Here is a 24,684-nt window from a genome sequence, read left to right on the forward strand (position 1 = left end):
TGAAAAGCACCAGTAACCTAAAGAGCTTCCCAGCTGGGAAAGCTTCCCTCACCTTTCTTTCCTCATGAAAACCAACACCTCCCATCATGAGCATCCTCTGAGGCCCCAACCCATTGACCCTCCTACATCCCCCAACTGAAAGATATCCTGATTTGGCTACCCTGCTCCTTGTGAAAACCCTCCCTTTGATAATAGAGAGACAAATGCCTCGCTTTGCTGTGGAAACAGCCTAGCTACCCATAGCAACAATATCTTAAACTCACCACAGATGACTCTCTTGGTCAGGCTGTAGATCAGAGCAATAGAATAGGTAGGGTAGTTGCAATATATAAAATATGTTATCTGCTAAAATACATGAGCTCTGTTTACCACTACACTACTGCAATATGCCAGTCAAGAAATTAAAGGCCTAAATCTATGTACCCCAAGTCATGTTACTAGTCTTTAGTCATGTGCATAGACTTCTCCTTATCATTAGTAATTCTCAGTGAGAGTAAGGTTTGCAGGAACAAGTCCAATGCTCTCTATTTATAATCCCCCTTACGTACTGCTGAATTTATTCACACAGCATATAAAAAAATCACTAAAAAGTTTGATCACACAAGTTATCATTCAAAAATCCAGCTCAAATTATTAAAGCTGGTCCAAGTTATAAAGAATGAGGAAGTCACTCATTATAAACAAATCAAGGCAGTGTGGAATGGAAATTTACATATTCAAATTACTGTTACACTGCACAATAGTTGGACAGCAACATTCTTCTCTCTGCCTCTGATTTGAGATTTAGGCTTACTCAGCAAATGGCTACATTACACATGGCCAAAGCAGAAATTCAGTACAATTGCAATTGTTGGAACTGTGGTATGGTTAAGGTTAACCTGCTACCAGTGTTGTAGGAATGTGATCATGTTCATATGTTTTGGGAGTGGGAGGGTAAGAGCTGTGCAAGGATAGATACAGTAATCTTGCTGGATCTTGCACTTTAAGAGGGGACTTTGACAATTTATAACATTGGTACTTCCTATATAAATTCTCAGAGAAGTCCTTAAGAGCTGCCTTGGCAGCAAGAGAGACTCCAAAGCTGGAAAGAATGAAGAACCTGAATGTTCAAGAGATATTCCCAAACTGTGGCCCATAGATCACTTGTGGTGAACAGTCACATGGGGACCAGATTTTTAATTGCTCAGCATCCGCTGCTGGGGGACAGATTTTCAAGAGAGCCAAGCTCCTACTGAGGGACCTAAAGAAGGGCCAGATTTCCAAAAAACGTCAGCACACAGTAGTTCCTAATGTGACAATGATGGCTAGATTTTCAGAAGTGCTGAGCACCCAAAGTATCACAGACACAAAAGGTGAAACAAGGACCAATCTTAGGGTTTTATATTGCTGCCTATCACCATAGTATCTGACCTACTGTAGGGAAATTCCCTTCTGAGTTACATATATCATGGTGCCAATGGTTACACTTTCTTATCAGAGCATACTTCAGTTAAGACAAACAAGTTAGAGGAGGATACACAATCTAAAATTAACACTGAGCAGTTCCATTTTATGGTGACGGGGCATAAAATAAGGGATTAAAAGGTTGTCTTTAAACCAGACAAAGTTGCTGCCTCTTAGTGGAACAGGCAGTTTATTCCAGTTATTATTCTAGCAACCTGTGTGAAAACTTGCAGCCCTAATGAAGAGAAAACTTTTATCAACATGTTACTGCAGGAGTTGGAACAATATAAACAGATACAGTAACTTGCGGGACTGACAAAAACCCAGAAGTATTAACAGGGTCAGATACCTTTTGCCCTGGGTTTCTGGGTGACCAGTAGTAATTACCATCAGATAGCAGTCTCTGCCCCAGTTCTGAGATTCATTAGAGAGTTCAGCAACTTGTTATGATGATGGAAATGTCTGGGACATGTGCTAAGAAAGAAGCCAGACCATCTGCCATGACAGACCTGCCTTTGTGCAGCTGAAGGAACACATAAAAGGGGCCAACTGAGAGAACCCCTCCATCAAACAGTGCTTAGAAAGGAAAAATGTATGGGACTTGACATCAAAGACATAGAAAGGGTAGCCCATGAGGAACAATGGTGGCAGAGCCTTGTTTGTGCCTTAAGACGTTTGAGAGCACTAGAAGGATTCAGATATTCAGATTAAAAAAAAAACACACTCAGGAAATGTGCACTGTCCTCATTCAAACATTTCCGAATCCTCCCCCACACATGCTAGTTTCAGAATGGGAGCGTGTATTTGTTCTGGGAAGCATTGCTCTCCTGGAGGTTGAAGAAAAATAAGTGCTAGTGATTAAGTCAAGTTTTGTCTCTGCCACACACTTCCTGTACAAGTCACTTAATCTCCTTGGTGACTCAGCTCCCACCTATACAATGGGGTAACACTTCCCTACCTTCCAAGGGTATTTATTGTGAGAATAACATGGGAGTAAAGCACCTAAATTCCTTTGAGGCTCTTGGCCTTAATAAGTCAGGTGCTTAAATACAAGAGTGATGAGAGCCACATAAATATATCAATAGACAGGTGAGCCGTTCTCAACTCTCATTGACTTCAGCAGGAGATGACAATGATCAACACCCCTAAGGTTGTGAGCAACTACATTCAAGAGGCCTTTGATATTTATCCTACAGGCTCTCACCCACCCATCTAATTTGTCTTATCCATAACTATGTGAACCAAACAAGCTGAGTGCTATTAATTGTGGGAAAGCAACTGCTATTGACATTTGTTTTGTAAATATAGTAAATGTAGAGTTCATGGGTTTTAGTCAAGTAACTGAATGAACCCCAATTGGAAAATAAATTTCTCTAACAAAGGCAAGATATGTAACAATGTCTACTAACCCTCCACACACCCTCATCCATCTGTATTTTGAAACACTGGATCACCAGCCTTCTTTCTGTAGTGTTTGCAGACACAGCTAGCTTGGGCAATTTCCTGCTATTGAAATCTTTTGTTTACACAGTCTTGACTGAAATGAGAGAGACAAACGATTTACCATCCACTCTATCATACCATGTGGCTTTTTGGGGGGGGTTGCAAATTATTTTAAATCCATGGAAAGAAATAAACACCCTTGTTATGCTCTTTGGAAGAACAAATTCTATTTGCTCAGAATTATATAAATGCCTAGATGACTGCAGAACTGCAAAGGTACCGTTAAGGGGTACAACCAGCCAAGCCACAAGTACTATATAGGAGAACAGGGCCTACGGTACCACCGAAGCAGAACAAAGTTCCTAGAGGCAGCAAAATTCCCTTGTGTTGGTTGCCAGAGCAGAGAGTGATTCTGCAAGGGACTCATTTTCTTCTTTGGCAGGTTGGAAGGGGCAGGCATACAACAGTCTGCTTAGGACAGCAAAAAACAGAGGTCGCAAAGTGACTTGGAGAGAGGGTTTCTCTCTCTTTCGCGCACGCACACACAAAGCAACTGCCATATTCCAAGCAGCTGAGTAGTGCCTGTGTTGACCTCCGTCTCGGAGCAAAAAGTTGCTGAAAGACTCAGGAGGATATTATCGAGGTTCACATCCTGTTCATTCAAGTAGTTCAGGAGCAGCATGATGTTTGCAATAGAAATATTGGCAAGTGATTGCTGTCTATTCTGGCCTACTTCTCCCCACGGCCTACATCCAGTTCTTTTACACACACACTAAAATCTCTCTCTGCTCTAATCAGTGCCAGCCACATGTTCCCTTCTAACAGCTTCACTTTGCTGCCTTTCTAACCCACTAGGTAATGTCATGAGGCTGGGATTTTCAAAGGAGTCCAAGAAAGTTAGACAACTCCCACGGAAATTCAATGGGACTCCTTTAGGCTGCTTTGAAAACCCAGCTCAAGCAACCACCAGCTCCAGCCAGCGTGAGACACTAGTTTACTGTAGTGCAGCTCCCCGTGACTGTCCTATACGATAATGACTTGGCATGGAGACACCTGATAATATAATTGGCTAAAGTGACAGCAAGTGGTTTGCCATGGATTCAGCTGAAACAAAGCTAAGAGACTATGGTTCAGCTGCTTGGCTCATGCTAGAAGCGCAGTTGAGAAGAGCGCTGCTGAATTGAAACAACACAGTAACTTCCAGGAGAACATCTCTATGTTGCAATCTCAGTTTGAGCAGGTCAATGCGAGAAAGGTAGTGGAATATCACATTTAACATGCAAGTTTCCAAAAGCTCTTGTCTCACAAGAACCCACAGAGATTTAAGTGGCTATGGGCTCACTCTCTCTCTTTGTGGGAGTCTGCAAATCTCCTTTGACCCCTGCCCCACATTTTTAAGTTTCCCGCCCTTTTTGCTTGTCCATTACAGTAACCTTCTCCTGAGTAGACAGCTTTACATCACTGTCCCATCATGCATCTACTTGAGGCCTGGATTGCGGGCAGGCAATACACAGTGCTCTCTCAGTCTCAGCCTGCTTTGAAGCATCCTAGCTAGTATTAGGGATATGGGGGTAGAAACCACCACCCTGAAGAGTTTAAAATTTCAAGGGGACACCGTAAATAGCTCAATATACATGCAGATACCAGCTGGTAGTTACATTAGATCTGCTGCTATTAGAAGTGATCAAGCAGACCATGCACAGCATAGGTCCAAGAGACATTTAAAAAACATTATTGTAGGAACTGAAGAATTACCTTATGGGATCAGACCACAAGTCCATGTAGTCCAGCATCCCGCCTCTGACAGTGGAAGAACCTCGCAGAAGGCAGATGTGGGAGATATCCTGCCTCTGATAGATCTCATCTTGATCTCCAATAGAAATTGCCTTAAGCCCTGAAGCAAGAGGTTTTATATCCCTTCTAGGGTGACCAGATAGCAAATGTGAAAAATTGGGATGGGGTAATAGGCGCCTATATAAGACAAAGCCCCAAATATCGGGACTGTCCCTATAAAATCGGGACATCTGGTCACCCTAATCCCTTCCTAAATTTTTATCATTATGACAGCTCTGGATACTATTACTCATATAAATGTTTGTCCCTTTACGAATCTTGCTAAATTTGCAGTTTCAATAACTTCCTATGATCAGCTCCACATTCTAACAATATGTTGTGTGAAAGTATTTATCAGTTTAATTTGCCACCTTTTAATTTGACTGCCCCCTTGTTGTATTATGAGACAGAATGGATGCTCCTAACACATCTTCTCCAGACCAGTGGTTTTCAAACTGTGGGTCGTGACCCAGTACCAGGTCATGGAATGTAAGGCACTGGTCATGGTGGCTCTGGTCAGCACCGCCAACCAGGCTATTAAAAGTCCTGTTGGCGGTGCTGCCCGGCTAAGGCAGGCTAATTCCTACCTGTTCTGACACCGCGCTGCACCCCGGAAATGGCCAGCAGTAGGTCCGGCTCCTAGGTGGCGGGGCCATGGGGTTCTGCACCCTGGCCAATGGGAGCTGGGGGGGGGGGGACGGGGACGGTGCCTGAGGGCAAGAGCCACGTGGAGCCAGACCTCCTGCTAGCTGCTTCCGGGGCACAGCACGGTCCGCGGTGCCAGGACAGGCAGGAAGCCTGCCTTAGCATCCCCGCTGCGCTGCTGACCAGGAGCCACACGAAGTAACCCTCGCATCCCAATCCCCTACCCCAGCCCTGAGCCCCCTAAACCCAGAGCCCCTTCCTGCACCCCAAACCCATCATCCCCAGCCCCACCCCAGAGCCCGCACCCCCAGCCTACAGCCCTGACCCCCCTGCTGCACCCCAACCCCCTGCCCAAGCCCTAAGCCCCCCCAAACCCATCATCCCCAGCCCCACCCGAGCCTGCACCCCCCCAGCCCAGAGCCCCCTCCCACACCCCAAACCCCTCATTCCTGGCTCCACCCTGCACCCCTCACCCCAACCCTCTGCCCCAGCCCTGAGACCCTTCCGCACCCCAAACCCTCATTCTCAGCTCCCTTGGGTCACTGGCATCAACAATTTTCTTCAACTAGGTCACCAGAAAAAACGTTTGACAACCACTGCTCAAGACCATTCATTATTCTATAATTTAATCATATCCCATCTTAATTTATTTTCTAAGGTAAACAACAACTGAAGATGAATTAATAATCTTTGGTATTAATCAGAAAGTTAAACAAAAAGGACAAAGGGCTGGAGTTTTATTTTAATTCTCCCAACAGTTTATTATACAGAAATCTGCATCTAAGTTGACAAGAACAGGAAAAGAAGTAAAGGAGGGCCTGATTATTATGTAAACACACATATATCCAGGCAGGATGGTCAGCTACAATGGCGCAGACACGCTATAAAAGTGGATATGGCACAGATGGGAAGTTATGGGGACATAACCAGCACTGTAAAATTTCATCCTGAAACAGGGGAGACAAAGTTCAGATCAGGATAATGTGGATTATTTTCCTTCAGTCACATTCTCCAAAGAAGATTCATTTAGATGAACCCTTTTACAATTATAATAAATAGGGGAAGTTAAAAATGTAGGGCCAGATCCTACATTTACTTGGTGTAAACCAATATGGTTTGGTTGAGTTCCCTGGGGCTACAGCAATTTATACCAGCTGTGGGTCCGGCCTGTACAATTTAGGTAAGATGGTCTTGGGAAGCCATTTTTATTCATAACTGGGTAATTTTCTTTCACTTATATATTTGTGCTCTCATAGCTCATACCACCAATCTGAAGACTGTCTCAGAAGCATAGCAAGTGGTACATAGTACAGTAGAATTAGGGTAGAAAAAAATCACAAAAGGAACCTACAAAACTCCACACTGAAATTTAGCCCCAAGGGATAAAGAATGTTTGTTTTGCATTCTCAAAAATGCTTACAGTGCAGTTATATTTTGTAGGGCATCTTTTATATCGGAGATGAGCAAACTACGGCCCGCGGGCCACATCTGGCCCACGGGACCGTCCTGCCCAGCCCCTGAGCTCCCGGCCAAGGAGGCTAGCCACCAGCCCCTCCCCTGCTGTCCTCCCTCCCCCGCAGCCTCAGCACCCTGCCAGTGCTCCGGCCCACCGATCCTGCTGGGCAGCTCAGCTGGCTCCGGCCAGGCGGTGGGGCTGCGAGCTCCTGCCGCTCTGAGCGGCATGGTACTGGGCTGAGGGGGGTTGGATAAGGGGCAGGAGGTTCCGGGGGGCAGTCAGGGGACAGGGAAGGTTGGATAGGAGTGGGAGTCCTGGGGGGCCTGTCAGGGGTCAGAGGTGTGGATAGGGGTTGGGGCAGTCAGGGGACAGGCAGCAGGGGGGGTTGGATAGGGGTGAGGTCCTGGGAGGAGGCAGTCAGGGGACAAGGAGCGGGTGTGGGGGGTTGGATGGGTCAGGAGTTCTGAGGGGGGCAGTCAGGGAGCTGGAAGTGGGAGGGGGCAGATAGGGGGCAGGGGCCACACCATTTGAGGAGGCACAGCTTTCCTACCTGGCCCTCCATAGAGTTTCACAATGCTGATGTTGCCCTCAGGCCAAAAAGTTTGCCCACCCCTGTTTTATACCAACTATATGCAAGATGCTTTCAGAGAGATATAACTAAGAACAGAGGTATAGATATTAAAGAAGTATAGGTGAGAGACCAGAGGCTTTGAATGAGAATAGAAATGGAGTTGATTAGGTGCAGAGATGAAGGGTGTCCTGAAGACTCATCTGAACACTGAGGATGATGTGCAAAAGAATGCACAAGCGGCTGGTGCTGAGTGAAGGGAGTGGAATAGAAACAAACACACTGATCCTGTAGTTGAATCTGCATGGACAGATCCTGGCATCCACACAAAGCCCCAGTGATTTTAAGGGGGCTCTTCATGGGCATGGGGGTCCATGTAAAGCAGATCCAACGGCAGGATTAGGGCCAAAGTGAGAGGGGAGCTAGAAAAAATGCGTAGAGTGAGATTTTAAAAACCAAACCCCAGAGGAGCAATCATGAACTGAAACCTGAAGTGAACGAAGAGCTGGTTGAGATGGTGAAGGATGGAAGATGCTTTATACACACTACGCATGGCATGTCCTTCATCTGGCTGAATAAGTGATTGAAAATACTTAATTAGAAAAATATCATGCAATTCACAGACCATTCACTCAGCTCCCTAAATTGGGTAAATAAAAAAATATTCACATCATTTGAAAAATACTGCAATATTTGTCCAATAAATTATTTAACTAGCTCTGCCCTGAGGTGGAGGAAAGTCAATCTGAAGCAGGTATAAAGATCCTGAGAAGGAATCCTACTCTTTTTTACTGGTTCCATGATTGTTAGTTTACCGAAGCTACGGAGTGTGGATTTTAAAGCTTTTGTAGCCCTTGGTCTCTACATATGAACAGGTCACATTTGATTGTTTCAACATTCAAGCAATTAAGGTATTGACTTCTTCTAGACAGAAAGGTTCCATAACAGGAAGGCAAGTGGTTTTGGATTTGAGCTGATTTGGAACATGTGATTCCCAGAACAGATCTCAAACAGCAAGATGGAGTTTTCTCCTTAGAATGTTAAGCCACATGTACACAAGGTGTGTAAGGAAAAGGCAAACCCCCACATCCCAAGTAGGAAGAATTATGAGCAATTCCCTCCAAGCACACAAGGTGCATCTCATCAGTATTATAACAGCTCTTATTCAGGCTAGTAGCAGTCAAAGGTCCCAACCAGACTCAAAACCCCCTTGTGGTAGGCAATCCTGAAAATCTGTGGAGACGAGGGTTTTCCAAGCCAGTATTTTGCACTTTTTGTAGCAACGCTATCTGATAAAACGACCATTCTGTGTGTCCCCCGCCCGCCAGGGATTAGTGGCTGTTCCCAACAGAACAATCTGCACGTTGTACCCTAGCTACATTACTTTTGGCTGACTGTGGAGAATTTTGGACTAAAGAATCTAACAGAAGGCCAGCACCAGAGAGAAGCTCCTTCAAGAAGCCATTCCCTTCACATTTGCTCAGTTTTTTTTTTTTGAATGAGTGCTACCTGGCAAATAAGTAGGTGTACGGTAAAACAGGCATAGTATATTGCTTTCACCTTCCATTACATTCAGGCCCAGGTGTTGCTTTTAGGAGGCCTCTGTCTCTAAACACTCTTCTTCACTTTAGCATAGGTGCAAATAGGTTCTTTCACTTACTTTGGCACAAATCTAGAGTAACTCCAGTGGAGTCACTCTGGTTTTACTCTGGTTTAAACAGCAGACGCTGGCCCTTATACTTGTGTACAAATAATCTGTTAGGCTTCTCTATAAAATATCTGCAAGACAGACTTTTTTTAGTTGTCCTAAGGTAAACATTTTCAGAAGAAATTAAGTCATCATTTTAAATGTGATTTAGGCACTGAGGAGCCTAATACTCATTGTAAGTCAACTGGACTCCAGCATCGTTGAATATTTTTTACCCCTAATTCTCCTCTTTTAAAAGAGGAAGCTTTTTTTTTCTAAAGGCAGCGAAGCTTAGAAGAGTAAAAATGCTACTTGAGTTCAGTATGTATTAATTTCTGATTTAACTACAAGAGATGTCTTGCTTTCCTGAAGAGTCTGTGGTCACAGGGCAGTCTCCTTTGGTGCAAGGTTCACACCCATAATTGATTAATTCAGTCTGTAGTTTAGGAGTGGTCCTGGACTGCTCACTGATGCTAAGCTCTGACATGGCAGCCAGTAACGCTTTCCAGTTGGAGATTCTGTCCTATTCTGGTGTATGACAAACTGGCCTCAGTTATTCATGCTTTCGTCATCTCTCAGCTGAACTATGGCACTGCAATGCGCCTGGGAATGAAGCCTTCTGTGCGTAGGAAGCTCCAGTCGGTACACATTTCCACAGCAACATGGGCTACTGCAAATGCATCAAACCTGTCCTCTGCTCCCTGGCTTCCCACAGAATATCATATTGATATAAGGTCTCGGGCATTATCTTCAAGGCACTCAATGGTTTGGACCTAGGATATCTACAAGATCGACTGAAGCTCTGAGATGAAGATTGTGGTTGACAACTTTGCTCTTCTGGCGCAATGGAACTTTCTACAGTAAGTTCAGGAGAGGACAGATTTCTTTGGGCCTGGTCTGAGGCTGTAGAATGAACTCCCACAGGAACTAAGGATGAGCACAAACCGCAACACCTTCCCGCTAAGTGCAAGGCACATTTCTTTGACCTTTCCTTCTTCAGCATAAACACACAACATATGGGTATATAACACAAAATATTCCAAAACAAAATTCTCCCCCCTGCCATTAGATAGATGCTAGTAAAGTTAATGCACTACAGGAAGGCGCTCAGATACTACAGTGATGAGCATAGTATAAGAATGTATACAAAACAGCCTTGCTGTAAATCAGAAGCACTTACTTACAATCATCACCAAAACAATTATTTATACTTCTAGAGTTAGGGCCAGAGACTCAGTTGGTCTAAACTGGCATAGCTTTATAGCAGTCACCGCACTATGCTGCTTTACACAATCTTGCAAATGCTTGAAAGAATCAGTGTGAATAAAGATATACAGAAAACAGGTCAGGTAAACAAACTGTCAAATTTCACTTTATTTGTATTGAGAAAGTAGGCAACAAACACCACTTGGTACTCAGAGGTGCAAATTCACCATTATTTGCTGGCAAAATGTTAGTATATCAATGCTGGGCACTCTTCATTTCCATGATGGTAGCAAACTGATTTAATCATTTTACAAATCTATAATGAAAGACTGCCACGGAACTATAACTTCAGATGAAAATGTAGCATTTAGTTGTGGTTCCTCCAGGTGACTTTTGCCACTTGGTTCATGATTAGCAGCAAACAATTAAATTTGACCTCAAAGACAAAATGTAAAAGTGTTTGTAGTCATTAAATAATAAGTGTTAGCAGCATACCCAATAAAATACATCTTGTACAAATATACCATTGCACTTTTAACATGTCACAAGCATTTTTCTTACCATTATTTACACAGTAAGTATAGTTTGTATAGAACAGCTAGACTGATATATATTGAAAAATAGTGGAAATGTTAACAGCTCTAGACAAGGTCTAGTGTTGACTCCTTTTGTTCCATACAGTTTCCCAGGATGCTTCATGAAAATTGTGTATGTATACCATTGCATAAAAATAGAATTTACAAAAAGCTTAACTCCCAGTTAACACTTCAGAAGCTTATACTATATTACTGTATTAAATTGTTCACTCACAAGGGAACCATAATGACAACAGAGTCGAGCATCAGCCTCCGATTAAGTTTTGAGATAATACCAAAAGTCCTGCTTATTCAAATACTGTGCTTTATTTCACATTCCAATCACTTAGCTGTGCGACAATTACCCAGTGAGTTCCAAAGGCAGCTCCCGACCACACAAAATCTCCCACTGTCTTGCAAGCAGTGATATTAGTTTCTCACGGCTTTCTGCACTTGGGATAAAGATGTACCACTGGATCTCTCTATTCCCACTGCCTTTATGTTGAGCATTTAACTTTGGGGCACTGAAAGTATCTCCAAAGTGATCCAGTGTTAGGTTCTGCATAAGATCTTGGTTCTGAACATCATCAAACACAAATGTGAGGGCCTGTGGATATGTCTGATAGCCCATAAGCACTCTGTCTAAATCCCGGATTCGTCTTCCATCTGTGAGTTGATACTTGTCTTTCTTTGGTGGTTCCTTTGCAAATTCAGGTAGCGGGTAACTGATATAATCTTCATTGAAAAGGAACAAATCAGAACTTGTTAAAATGAGTGTTTTAGGCTGAAGTGAACGATTGGCTTGAGCAGTTTCTTCTATACGATTCACTTGAAATGCCAACACATACAGAAGGATATTTAGTGACTGGAAGTTAGCCAAACTGTACATCTTCTCTGCCACTAGAAAAGCAAGGTCCCCAATTTCCTCTTCATTGGGATATATAAACTTTACTCTACTAGAGTGAATCAGTTCATAATTCTCCATTTTTCCTGCAAGCACAAATATACATGAATTTTACTTTACACTCAGTATTACACAATACTTCCCTGTCACGTGGCTAAACATTAGATCCTTTGACACAGTTTGTTGCAGCTGGAACAACTCAAGTTTAGCAATTTATACAGTTTTTATTTGTATAAAATAAGTGAATAATTTATTTGGATTGGATAATTTTCAGTTCCAATTACAGAATCTTTATGAGTGGTGGTGACGTAAGAGGCAGAAAAAAATAGCTGGATTCTCAGATGACAGATAGTATGTGTCTTGCTAGTAGTTGGAGAGACAAATCAACTTCTGAGTTCTAAATGGATTGAATCCAGTATGGAATCATTGAGAACACAAATATGAAATCCCTTATCACTTTAGCAGATGAACAGACATCTTTAAATGGTCCCTCTGAAAAGACCTTTCTCACAAGTTGTGTGTTATGTCTACTGTTGCATCATGATGTGCACACTGCTCCCTAAGGAGCAAGCTCCTGCGGTAGGAAGAGGATACACTGCTTCTGGTCTACCATAAATGGCTGTAAGTAAAATGCTTTTTAGACCAGACTTAAGCGATTTCCTTAAAAGCTTTCTTAAAATAATCACAAGCAACATCAAAAAATTCAGCTTTATTTAGAGTTTAGAAATCTAGCCAAAAGCAGATTTATCACAGCACATTTTAATGGCTGAAGGTACGAATTTAACACATTTTTAAAATCCCTTAAATCTTATCTAATCTGTCATTGTTATTGGTTCATGAATGTACAACCTAACAAGACCAAAAAGGTCCCTCTCCCTGCAGATGTTAAGAGAACTGTTCCTTAAAGAGCTATAACTTACAAGTCTAACCCATAAATATAAGCTACAGCTGTAGATGGCCTAAAAGATTATGAAAGGGATGTGATTTATTGGATTCTATAAAAGGAGAAGGTATATGATCATATTGTCTCCCCCTGTGCAAATGTATTTGAAATTAAACATTTCTGTTCAGACAGGAAAGTCCAGGGTAAACTCACACAAGACTTCAAGTGGAAGTGGAACTGAGTTAACAGGAAGCAAACAATCAATGCATAAAATCTTTCACTTTTGGATTTTTTTAAAATACACATTACACAGTACTTTCTATACTAACCTAAGAGTGTAGAATGGACCATTTACCTGTATTTTTATCCCCAAATTCAGAGTAGAAGTCCTTATCTACTGGTTCTGGTGAAGGTGTGCGTGCCAGCAGTGACAGCACTGCCATGAGATGCTGTATAAAGGCATGGGTACTGTAACTGTCTCTGGTTAGGCAGGTTACTATATGATCCGCAGAATGTCCTGGAAAAGACAGAACATAAGCCACTTACGTATCTATTTGTAGCTTTACTACAACTTCAGCAGATGTTTATTCACTACCATAGAATATTTCCTGTAGTGACGGATTTGAGATGTGTCATTATTTGGTTAACTAGTTAGAACTGATCCTCTGTCCAAAAGATAAGGGACCCTCCCAGACCCATTGAAAGATTAGAGCATGCACATTCATAAGGTACTTTATTTTGGAACACTGGATGTGAACATTTCTGAATGTAGACATTTAACTGCATGACTGTGCATTACTTTGAAAATGTACCTTCAAAAGAAAACTTAAATTTCTGAAAATATTTTAATTACTGATGTTAAAAGTGAACTAAGTTAAAAGAAAAACTCCCTGCTTTTTTAATTTAATTTGTACACTTACACTTTGATTAAGGTCAGCTACAGCATCACCTTTTTATCGTCAGTTTCCTCATTAGGATCTTTGCCACAGCAGAGAGGATATAAGAATGGACATACTGGGTCAGACCAATGGTCCATCTAGCCCAGTATTCTGTCTACTGATAGCGGCCAATGCCAGGTGCTTCAGAGGAAATGAACAAACACGGCAATTACTGTGTGATCAATCCCCTCATTTAGTCCAGCATCTGGTAATACTTGAACTCTTATATTAAACTCACTAGATTTCAAGGTGACAGAATCCCTTTAAACAAAGTGTAAGGACTGGGTTTCAGTCTTAAAGTCTCCCATAAACTTGCTGTACAAATTGTACCTTCAATCGCAATCTTCACACGACAGGGAAAGCTAAGAACAGAGTTGACAGCTGTAGCACTAACTTTGGATTTCTTTCTTTTGTTGGGTCTCAGGTTCACAACATGAAATGTAATTTTTAATTTTTTATATTTTAATTAAATAACTGGCCTTACTGATGAAAAGTGCTATATAAGACCTAGATATTATTATTCTCTGATGTGGTTTGTTTTTAAGAGAGCTAAGCTACTCTATTATATTATGGTCCCAAAAAGAGCAGGGGTAAAATTTTCAAAAGCTCCTAGGCTACTAAGTCACTTGAATCCCTTTGACTTTCATTGAGATTTAGCCATCTAAGTACCTATGTCACTTTTCAAATGGGACAGGTGCTTTTGCAAATGTTACCCTAGGCCAGCTAGAAGTTTAGTGTCTACTTTTGCTGGAGGTCTCTGTTGGCATCACATCACTGAGATGTGAAAATAGGACATACCATGCAATTTTAAAAATTGGTTAGAAGGATGGAATAGAGGCTTCCAGGCATAAACATTTACAATAATTTCTGGAGGCCAAAAGAAAAATTATAATGGGAAATTACATTTAATAAGTGACTTGGATACATTCACATTAAAAATGGAAGGTGCTACAAATTCTTAAGAATGAAAGACTAGGGGAGAATAGTTTTTATTTCCCTTGTTTACTAGCCCAATGTATCTGGTAAGCGTGTTCAAGCAAACTGGCAGAATGGTCTCTTGGCAAGAGACACTAACTCTGATAACAGAGTAAGAGTCAGGCGAAGTTTGCACCTATTTCATAATATGCTGGGAAATCTCCATTTGTGCACAGCTAGATTAAAGAGCTGGACGATCTCTACTCATCAAGCCTGCCAAATAAACCATTAAAACATAACTTAATTATGTTCAGTGTTTAGAGTTCATTACCATCTCCATTTCTACCATCATTAAATCATTTTCTGCTTTTTGTTTGAATGAAGCTACAGTCACAGATTCAATAATCATCATTATTTTGTACTAGTTCATGGTTATCTGCCTACACAATCTTAACTGCAGAGGCATCACAAGGCTACAAGTTTCAATGAGAGCATTACATAAACACAAATATTTTCCACTTGTGTAGAGCCATCCACTATGCACACAAATTAAGAAAAACATACTCAACATGCAGAGCACACCACTGTCATTCACTGATCACCTAATCCTTTGAGTGCACTGTGCTGTACACATGCATACTTTAAATGCAAATCTTTATCACAGTGCAAAAAGATAGGAAACATTCAATTGGAAAAAGTTCACTCCTGCTTTCCTTGAATGTTTTACACATGGCTGAAGTGACTATTTTCCCCACATTTTATTTCACTTAAGATGAGGAAAGTGTAAAATTTTACAACCCAAAATTATTTTTGGGCAACATAAGCCACTGGAAGTGGACAGTGCTTTTCAGCCATGCTTATTTATATAGTGGCACCAGTGTGACATCATAAATGTTAACATATTGGAAATGTGTTAATCATAAAAAGACAGCAGAATAACATGGTGCTCTGTATCAAGAGTGAAGCGAAGACAGGGATGAATTCAAGATGACAGTAGTATCTGTAACTAGAAAAATGTATAGGATAAAATGTTACTCACCAGAAATTCGAAAATATTGATCAAAAAGTCCAACATTCACTGATTGCAGATCGTTAAGTTTTAGCACAAAGCAGCTAGAGAGGTGGAAAGAGCGATTTTCACAATCTGAGTTTTCTTGGTTCCAAAAGTCTAATGAATGAATGAGGAATATAGTATGATAAAGAGCAAGTCATAAAAAGGAAATATGATAAGTTTAGACTACAAACACAATAATTACATTCATATCTTAGTGTGATCTTTATTAAAAATGTAATTATTAATTTCTCCACTGTTGTGCTTGAAACAAAGCCTTGAAAGGCATTTTTCTTTAATGACTACTCATTTAATATTGGAAGATTTCTTTATGCAGATACATTCCAGAAACTCAGACAGGAGAGAATACTGCATTCAGTGAAAAATTTTCACCGTCACCATCTTTTTATTACTGACCTCGGCACAAAAAGGGGGAGTGTGCTAATAAAGTTTGCGGATGATACAAAGCTGGGAGGTATTGCCAATTTAGAGAGAGACCGGGATATCATACAGGAAGATTTGGATGACCTTGTAAACTGGAGTAATAGTAATAGGATGAAATTTAATAGTGAGAAGTGTAAGGTTATGCATTTAGGGATTAATAACAAGAATTTTAGTTATAAGCTGGGGATGCATCAATTAGAAGTAATGGAGGAGGAGAAGGACTTTGGAGTATTGGTTGACCATAGGATGACTATGAGCCGCCAATGCGATATGGCCGTGAAAAAAGCTAATGCAGTCTTGGGATGCATCAGGTGAGGTATTTCCAGTAGAGATAAGGAGGTTTTAGTACAGTTATACAAGGCACTGGTGAGACCTCATCTGGAATACTCTGTGCAGTTCTGGTCTCCCATGTTTAAGAAGGATGAATTCAAACTGGAACAGGTACAGAGAAGGGCTACTAGGATGATCCGAGGAATGGAAAACCTGTCTTATGAAAGGAGACTCAAGGAGCTTGGCTTGTTTAGCCTAACTAAAAGAAGGTTGAGGGGAGATATGATTGCTCTCTATAAATATATCAGAGGGATAAATACCGGAGAGGGAGAGCAATTATTTAAGCTCAGTACCAATGTGGACACAAGAACAAATGGATATAAACTGGTCATTGGGAAGTTTAGACTTGAAATTAGAATCATAGAATATCAGGGTTGGAAGGGACCCCAGAAGGTCATCTAGTCCAACCCCCTGCTCGAAGCAGGACCAATTCCCAGTTAAATCATCCCAGCCAGGGCTTTGTCAAGCCTGACCTTAAAAACCTCTAAGGAAGGAGATTCTACCACCTCCCTAGGTAACGCATTCCAGTGTTTCACCACCCTCTTAGTGAAAAAGTTTTTCCTAATATCCAATCTAAACCTCCCCCACTGCAACTTGAGACCATTACTCCTCGTTCTGTCTTCTGCTACCATTGAGAACAGTCTAGAGCCATCCTCTTTGGAACCCCCTTTCAGGTAGTTGAAAGCAGCTATCAAATCCCCCCTCATTCTTCTCTTCTGCAGGCTAAACAATCCCAGCTCCCTCAGCCTCTCCTCATAAGTCAGACGAAGGTTTCTAACCATCAGAGGAGTGAAGTTTTGGAATAGCCTTTCCAGGGAAGCAGTGCGGGCAAAAGACCTTTTTAGCTTCAAGATTAAACTCTATAAGTTTATAGAGGAGATGGTATGATGGGATAACGTGATTTTGCCAATTAATTGATCTTTAAACATTCATGGTAAATAGGCCCAATGGCTTGTGATGGGATGTTAGATGGGGTGGGATCTGAGTTACTACAGAGAATTCTTTCCTGGGCATCTGGCTTGTGAATCTCACCCATATGCTCAGGGTTTAGCTGATTGCCATATTTGGGGTCAGGAAAGAATTTTCCTCCAGGGTAGATTGAAAGAGGCCCTGGAGGTTTTTCACCTTCCTCTGTAGCATGGAGCACAGGTCACTTGCTGGAGGATTCTCTGCTCCTTGAAGTCTTTAAATCACGATTTGAGGACTTCAATAGCTCAGACATAGGTGAGAGGTTTTTCGGAGGAGTGAGTGGGTGAGATTCTGTGGCCTGCGTTGTGCCGGGGGTCAGACTAGATGATCATAATGGTCCCTTCTGACCTTAATATCTATGAGGATGATATAACTTGCTTTCAGACTTTCTTAGAGTTTAAAGTATATCACAAAGGCACAGGAGCCCTAAACACATGGACATAGGCTGCACTCAAAGGCAGAGACTAGTCCTAAGATACCACACTTTATGAATGGTAGCTAATAGTTTTCCTGGGGCAAACTACAGTTCTGAACCTCATCTCTGGTAGTGTACCTGAAATAAGAATCTGGCCCACAATGCATATGCCAGAGTGAACAGAGGACTGTTAAGAGGAAAGAGGTTTATGAAGAAGTCTTATTCTTGCCCAAACCAGAAGAAACCCATCCATCACACGTGCCACTGATCTACAATGAGCCACAGTAACATCATGATGGGAAATCTCTACTTGTGCGCAACTAGATTAGAGCTGGATGATCTCTACTCAGCAACCATGCCAGATAAGCCATTAAAACATAACCCTACTTATAGTCAGTGTTTAGAGTTTGTTACTTTCTTCATTTCTGCCCATTCTTTGGTGGAACATGTACTTTGCCTTCTGAAGATGAGCATGTTCAAGGAATGGCTTATACGTAATCAAAATAAAATTAGGCAACCTGAATCTAAAAATATTAAGCCTCACTCCTGAGAAGACCATCATGTGGTAAACAGGTAGTGCGGACTAGGAGACCCAGTATCAAAACCAATTGAAGTGTTTTGCTCCTCAAGGGGGCAAATATCGCTGGGAGAATGTCACATTCTCAGGGCCACACTGTGCCATGAACAACACAACTCCCACTGACAAGTACGTCAGTAAATAACTCACATGAAAGAGGAGCACAATACAACCCTTAGGCCTGCCACACATTGCTGTTGACAATGGAATGGCATTTCACTTGTACAGAAAATGCTGGGGATTGCTAAGTAACATCAGAAAGAAGCATGCACAGATGTCATGGAGAAGGGGCTATTTGAGGCGCAGTGCTGGATGAAGACCCAAAACCCTCCTTGCAAGGTAAAGCCTCAGGCACGCATGCATGCTGCAAAGGGCAAGCCTGGAAAAACCCATGATGGGATGTTTAGAGTCCCTTGGCTGCAAAAATAAGCGTGCTAATCAAAATCACCTTGAATATAAAGGAAGACGAGTGTGAATATAGAGGCTCACTTACCAATTAACCCTGCAACTTACTAGAGATTCAAAATTAACCCTTTTTGTCTTACCCAACTGATGCTCATTAGTATGAGTTACAGAATCATCCAACAGAAAGTAAATAGCTTTTGTTGAGAGCAACACACAAGCCGTCACTTCCATATCAGGAGTTTTATAAAATAAAACAGAAGACCACATAAGATGTCTCAGCTCTTCATTTTCCACCTGTAAGACAAATTGTGTTGCTTGATTTTGCACATCTTCACCTCTGACTTGCTAGAAGCAGCTTTTGGGAACTGCTTTTCATGGTAAACCAATGAGAAACTAACATCTGAACACAAAAGGGTGATAATATTTTCCCAATAGTTGCTGAGTACAGCTGTATCGGAAGAGTTGTCCGTAAAACTGTTCTAGTGTGCATGAGATTGAGAATGCGTGAAGTTTTTGTTGTGGTCTAGCCTGCCACACTATTTGACTCCAAGTTTCAAAGAGTTGACGAGGAATTATAAAAAAAAATCTAAAACCAGCAAACCTGACAGAGTTATGCCCGCAAAATCTAGTTAAGGAGCTTCTATAAGTAAATGTAAAGTTCACAATGCCTGCCATATCTCAAAGTTCACCACAAACCTTCAAATACTGCTGAGATTAGTTTCAAACAGCTTTATGAAAAAAGGAGGAAGTATGACTAGCAATTAGATCAAGTATTTGCACTAGGCCACCTGGCTTCTAGTCTAGATTCCCACAAATTTATTCTGCAACCTTGGGCAAGTCACTGAACCTCTGTACCAGCTTCCCCAGGTGTAAAAACAGAAGCAGCACTTGCTCATCTTGGTAAAGCACTCTGAAGGAAAGAGGTTATGTAAAATGCATCTAATACCTCAGACACACGTTATACTGGGAAGTAGAATTAGAATGCATTTTACTATATTAACTTACTGGCATAGTTTCTTAGATGTTATGCCCAGAACACTTGACATCTGTTGAAACTATCTGGTGAAATTTGAATGGCACGCAACTACATTCCCTCAATTGTTTGTAACTTCCTAACTCTTACTGAAAAAAAGCTGCACCCTTGGAGAAACACTGTGTTCAAGACAAATATGACATTAATTTAGGTACTGATCCTGCACTGAGGACCTTGCGGCCAGACCCAGAGCTTTGTAGGGCCCCAACAACTTCCGTGAGGCTCAGCACAGGGGCTCACTCAATTGGAAGCAGTTACAGGATTGGGGTCTTGATTAGCAACTTCCAGATTTAGGAGTATCTATTACGTTCTGGGTTTAAGTTTGAACAAGAAAGGTTTTTAAATACATTTCTAGTTTTAAAAGGTTGATGGCAGCCTGCATAAAGTGTCCCTAATTCGCGCACAATACCTCAGCAATGCCGTTATGGAAAAACTCCACAATCGCATTTCCTTTTAGCCCAGCCACATACTGAAGAGATGAAGAGATTGGAAGATAAGATGGAATTTGGTTATCTTCTGTAATTTTCTGCATCAGAAATTCAGATGGATATAAAGATGATAGCGTCAAACAAGGCTTGCAAAAGCTAGGAGGCAGAAGAGATCAAGAAACATCACATCAGAATGCACACTCAAAAACTGTAACAAGTAGAGATGCAGAGTTTTTCCCCACATAAGCAACGTTCATACTTTAAATTCCATTCAGTAGTTCAGAACAGGAGATTTGTGGTTTTAATAACAGCGTACTATATCTTTTCTCAATGGACTTCCTGTTCACTACATAAATTATTTTACTTTAACATCTTTGTCGTTTGCTTTCCTTCTACTAGGTTTCAGGCAAAATGCAAAGCTTCCTTTCACAAGCGCATACAATAGGTTGTAAACATAAAGCGGAGCAGCAGGTGTGAACTGTCAACTGATATTGTATAACTCTGTATCCAGAGTGAAAGGAAAGACACTACAAGTACTAGTGGCCTGATTTTCATACACCCAGGCCCTGCTGCACTGTTAAACAGAAGTATCCAGTAACATCTGGTAAGGCCAGATTAATTTCAACGCTGTACCATATGTATTTTAAGGGAGTCAATTACCCTGCTGTCTGGCCGTGTCTGTTTTTTGAATCCAAGAGGTGCTTTCTTACTGATTCCAAACTGTTAGAAGCTTTCAAAATAACTATAGTTTTAACATCCTGCAGAAGTGTCCTCAAAAGACTGTAGATTCTTAGAAAATGGAATTTTTCATGAGGTAGAACAAATACTGCTGTAACAAATTTGTGTCCGATGAGTAATTCTAGCACATGTCCATCTGAAAGTGACCCTTTCTGCTGGATGGGATGATTGGTCGGATGCAACACAACAGAAGCCAGTGGAATCCTGCTCAGCTGGAATACATTTCTTGCATCTTCTGAGTCTATACATTTAGCTGGCATTACATTAAAATCAACCTTTACTATGTGCAAATGCTGGGGTGTCAGAAATATCCAACAAGGATGGAATGCATAGTGACTCTGTTCAGCAGATTTATACAATGTGGAATGAAGTGCAGAACACAAGGCATGGTCAGACCATGCTCTGTTATCACCCACTGATTCTGGTAGACGCAAGGCTTTCTGAACATCAGTTTTATTACTGTAAACTAGGTACATTGGGAAGCAACCTTTTATCTCCATGTCATCTGGTGAAATGTGATAAAATCCCATCAGTTGGTAGACAAATTCTTGCAAGCTTGCTTTGCCACAGTACAATGTGGAACTTGAAAACAGGGACGTGCAGCTTTGAGAGCAGCATGTTTGTAAACAGGAATAGAAGTCCTGAAGATTTTGGGAATCCGAAATGACAAATAGGCAGTTGTCATTATTTCTCACTTTGAGGGTTAAACATATTTCTGGCATGAGAAAGCCAAACTCTGTAAGATCTGTATATGGAAAGCACAGTGCTAGTTTCAAGGCAGCTGGGATATGTTGGCAGCTGCCTTTTGAATCTTGATGAGGAATCTCAAATACAGTTACTACACTATCAGTCAAAACCAAACAAGAGGCAAACTGCCTGACTCCTCCTTTATGAACCTGAATAGAAAAACTCCAGAGAACTTTGACTACATCTATGCTCTCTGCTCTTGTGCTATCCAGAGCTGGTGGGGCAATATCTGAAGTAGCACTGAACTCGAAAGTCTGGTCTCCAAGTCCCATTTCAAAATAGCCATCTTCAGTATCCGTGACACTGGAATCACTCACAGGGCTCCCTTTATTTTCTATTTCAGTAGAGGAGGAGGGTGATCTCTGCAAAGCCTGTGCTATCAAGATGGAGAGGTGCTGGATAAAATCCTGGTTGGTGGCAGTGTATGACATACATGTAAAAGGCAAGATGATGGTGTTACGAGGGTCGGACAATGCACCATGTTCTTCATCTGAATGGTCCAAACTTCAGAAACAGAAAAAACAACAGTAAGTGTAAGGTTGATTTTAAGAGGAGTCATACCTAACTAAGACCTTTTCTACTGCGTATCAAGACATTGGTTCTCAAGCCTATACAATCACTTCAAGAGAAAGTATAACACAGTGTAGTTTGTACAGAATCTGTGTGTTCTGCAGCCACCAATTTTTAACACAAGACTGGTATAACTTAACCCATAGAGCACTGACAAGTGCACAGAAGAACTCATGTGTTCACTTATCTTCTCTTCCTCATCCTTAATAAATTTAATCATCACAGGTGAATTGATAGTTTAATCAGTATTAAAGCAGGATGGCACCTTGTCACTTGATCACTCCACTATACAGCCACTGAGGCAGTTGTGGACTTTCAAATACATCCCACAGTTCAAAAGAGAACTTTAATGAAATTTCATGAAGAAATTTTCAAGCTGAGAAAAATAGGGGCAGAGTTCCAGACACAGGAACATGTTCTGCTTTAAAGGCCAGGACTGTGTCCAGAGACACACAGTGTCCAGAGACATTTGCCAACTATTATAATCAGATTTATATTAGAAGTTAGTCATTTTATCTCACCAAATGTGATGACCTCTTCCATATTCTTTTGATAAGTCCAACAGAGAAGTAGGCACCTAAGGAGAAGAAAGGAAGGTCAAGGAGCTGCCACATTGTATTTAACGAACATACATCATACAACATCATACAAACTTCAGTAAACACTGTTGTAGTCATAGAACAATATTAATCAATATAGGGTTCTTGAGCTGTTTATAGTCTGTCAGATCAACAAGTGGTTGAATCCAAAGGTGCGGCTGGTATGCCTCTTGTACTACTTGGTAATTAATTTTCACTTAAAGGACCTCATTAGAGGACCTTATTTTGCCAACATTACTTCAGCAGCCTGAACATCTCATGAGGTAGGCAGATATAGGTTCTATTCCTGGCTCAATTTTCCCACCTGTAAAATGGTTATTTACCTACCTCACTGGGTTGTTGTGAGACTGCGTATAAAAAGCAGTCTGAGATCTTTGGATGAAGGATGCTATGCAGTGCAAAACTTTACTGCAGATGGGTACAGGGAGGCATAGAGAGATAAAATGACTTGTTGAAGATCTCTTTAAGCCAGTGGCAGATCAAAGGCACCAGCTGACTCAGCCTTGTATTCAGGAATGCTCCCAACATTGCTTAACAAATGCAAGTAGCGGTAAAGGAGCCATCAAGAACCTGGAGTCTGGATGGGGAAAACTGAAGCTACCCTGATTTTCCCATCAGCACCAAAGAGAAACTTTTCCCACCCAGCAGCAAGAGGATAGCTATCCCCCCCGCCACCATCCATCCTACTTTCAAGCAACCACACAGGAGAGAGAGAGAGAGAGAGAGAGAGAGGGAGCCCCACCCTCCAACTTAGCAGCTAGGTGGATGTTAGTGACAGTGATGTGATACTGACATTATGTCAATATGTCATGGCACTGAACTGCAACATCACAATGCAAATACTGTGAAGCAAGCTCAGGACACTACATTCCTGTTCTCTGCAACTCCATACACTACTTGAGTGGTTCTAAAATATTAGAAGGTGGACCAAGCCCTCTAGCACTACAGAAGAGGTTACATTCAGTTCAGGTGGAAGAAAACTGAAAGTCAGTATTGTGTCCAAGGGACTGAAAGCTGTCAGTTACTGCAAATTAGGTCTTTAGTTCTTAGTCCATTAGAGCTGGAGAGGCAGTGGGTTTGCCTTTAGCCCTCAGATACCTTGCTTAAAAGTTGAAAACTGATTTTATACCCTATTTATTATAAAAGTTCAGAGTAAAAAATTTAGCTTCAGTATTTTACAAACGGAAACCTCTTAATAACTGATAAGTAATTTGGGGCTAACATTACAATAGATCACATAGTACAGAAATAATCAGATTTACAGGAAAATTCTGCTGTGGATTATTTTTAACAAGAAGAGTTTTTGCTCCAGGAAAAAACAAATTAAAAACAATTTTTAAACAGAAGGGACATGGGAAGAGAATTACAGTTACCTGATTTCTGTATCTGGAGTCTAATATGTCAGAGCATCTCTGGGTAACTGTATGGTCTGTAGGAGTCGAACTACTGGATGGCGATAAACTGCTGGCTAGGGCTGTTTTTCTACAAATTATTTCTAGAACAAATACAAATAGCTCTTAAAAGAATGTTAAAACAAAACCAAAACACATTATCTAACTGCAACTGTATGACAAGTATTCTTAAAATATCTAAGCAAAACTTGACAAGCAGTCATTAATACAGTAGAGGATAGCTTCATACAACAGATTGTACCAATCAAAGGAAGTCAGTTTATATGGTGAATTGAAGTCTTACTATGGAGGCATCAGTAGCTGCAGTGAGATCTGCACTTAGAGCAGGACTTTCAAACAAATGATTGGATTTAGCCTCCACATTTGGTACAATAAACTCAGTAGTTATCTGAAGAATAATGTATTTTAAACATTTATTGGCTGGTAGAGCAATGCTGAAAAATGCAGTGCTTCCTTTGAGATTTTCTCTC

The 24,684-nt window shown here is 41.3% G+C and overlaps 1 protein-coding gene across 4 annotated transcripts in view; it reads right to left on the reverse strand.

The window, feature by feature from the left end:
- Positions 1-10,420: 10,420 nt before the first annotated feature.
- NISCH (nischarin) overlaps positions 10,421-24,684 on the reverse strand; it is a 59,543-nt gene continuing 45,279 nt past the window's right edge. For 3 of the 4 annotated variants that reach the window (XM_048856610.2, XM_048856614.2, XM_048856612.2), the window contains 8 exons: positions 24,176-24,297; positions 22,725-22,780; positions 20,809-22,137; positions 20,130-20,304; positions 18,828-18,981; positions 15,536-15,664; positions 12,999-13,160; positions 10,421-11,846 (listed from right to left, as the gene is read on the reverse strand). In XM_048856610.2, the coding sequence (XP_048712567.2) occupies positions 11,218-11,846; positions 12,999-13,160; positions 15,536-15,664; positions 18,828-18,981; positions 20,130-20,304; positions 20,809-22,137; positions 22,725-22,780; positions 24,176-24,297 (2,756 nt within the window). In that variant the 3' untranslated portion in view covers positions 10,421-11,217. Of the gene's footprint in view, positions 11,847-12,998; positions 13,161-15,535; positions 15,665-18,827; positions 18,982-20,129; positions 20,305-20,808; positions 22,138-22,724; positions 22,781-24,175; positions 24,298-24,684 lie in introns of those variants that run through there. The other variant, XM_048856617.2, reaches the window with a different exon arrangement.

This window comes from Caretta caretta, chromosome 7 (genome assembly GCF_965140235.1).
Source record: "Caretta caretta isolate rCarCar2 chromosome 7, rCarCar1.hap1, whole genome shotgun sequence".
Taxonomy (NCBI): Eukaryota; Metazoa; Chordata; order Testudines; family Cheloniidae; genus Caretta; species Caretta caretta.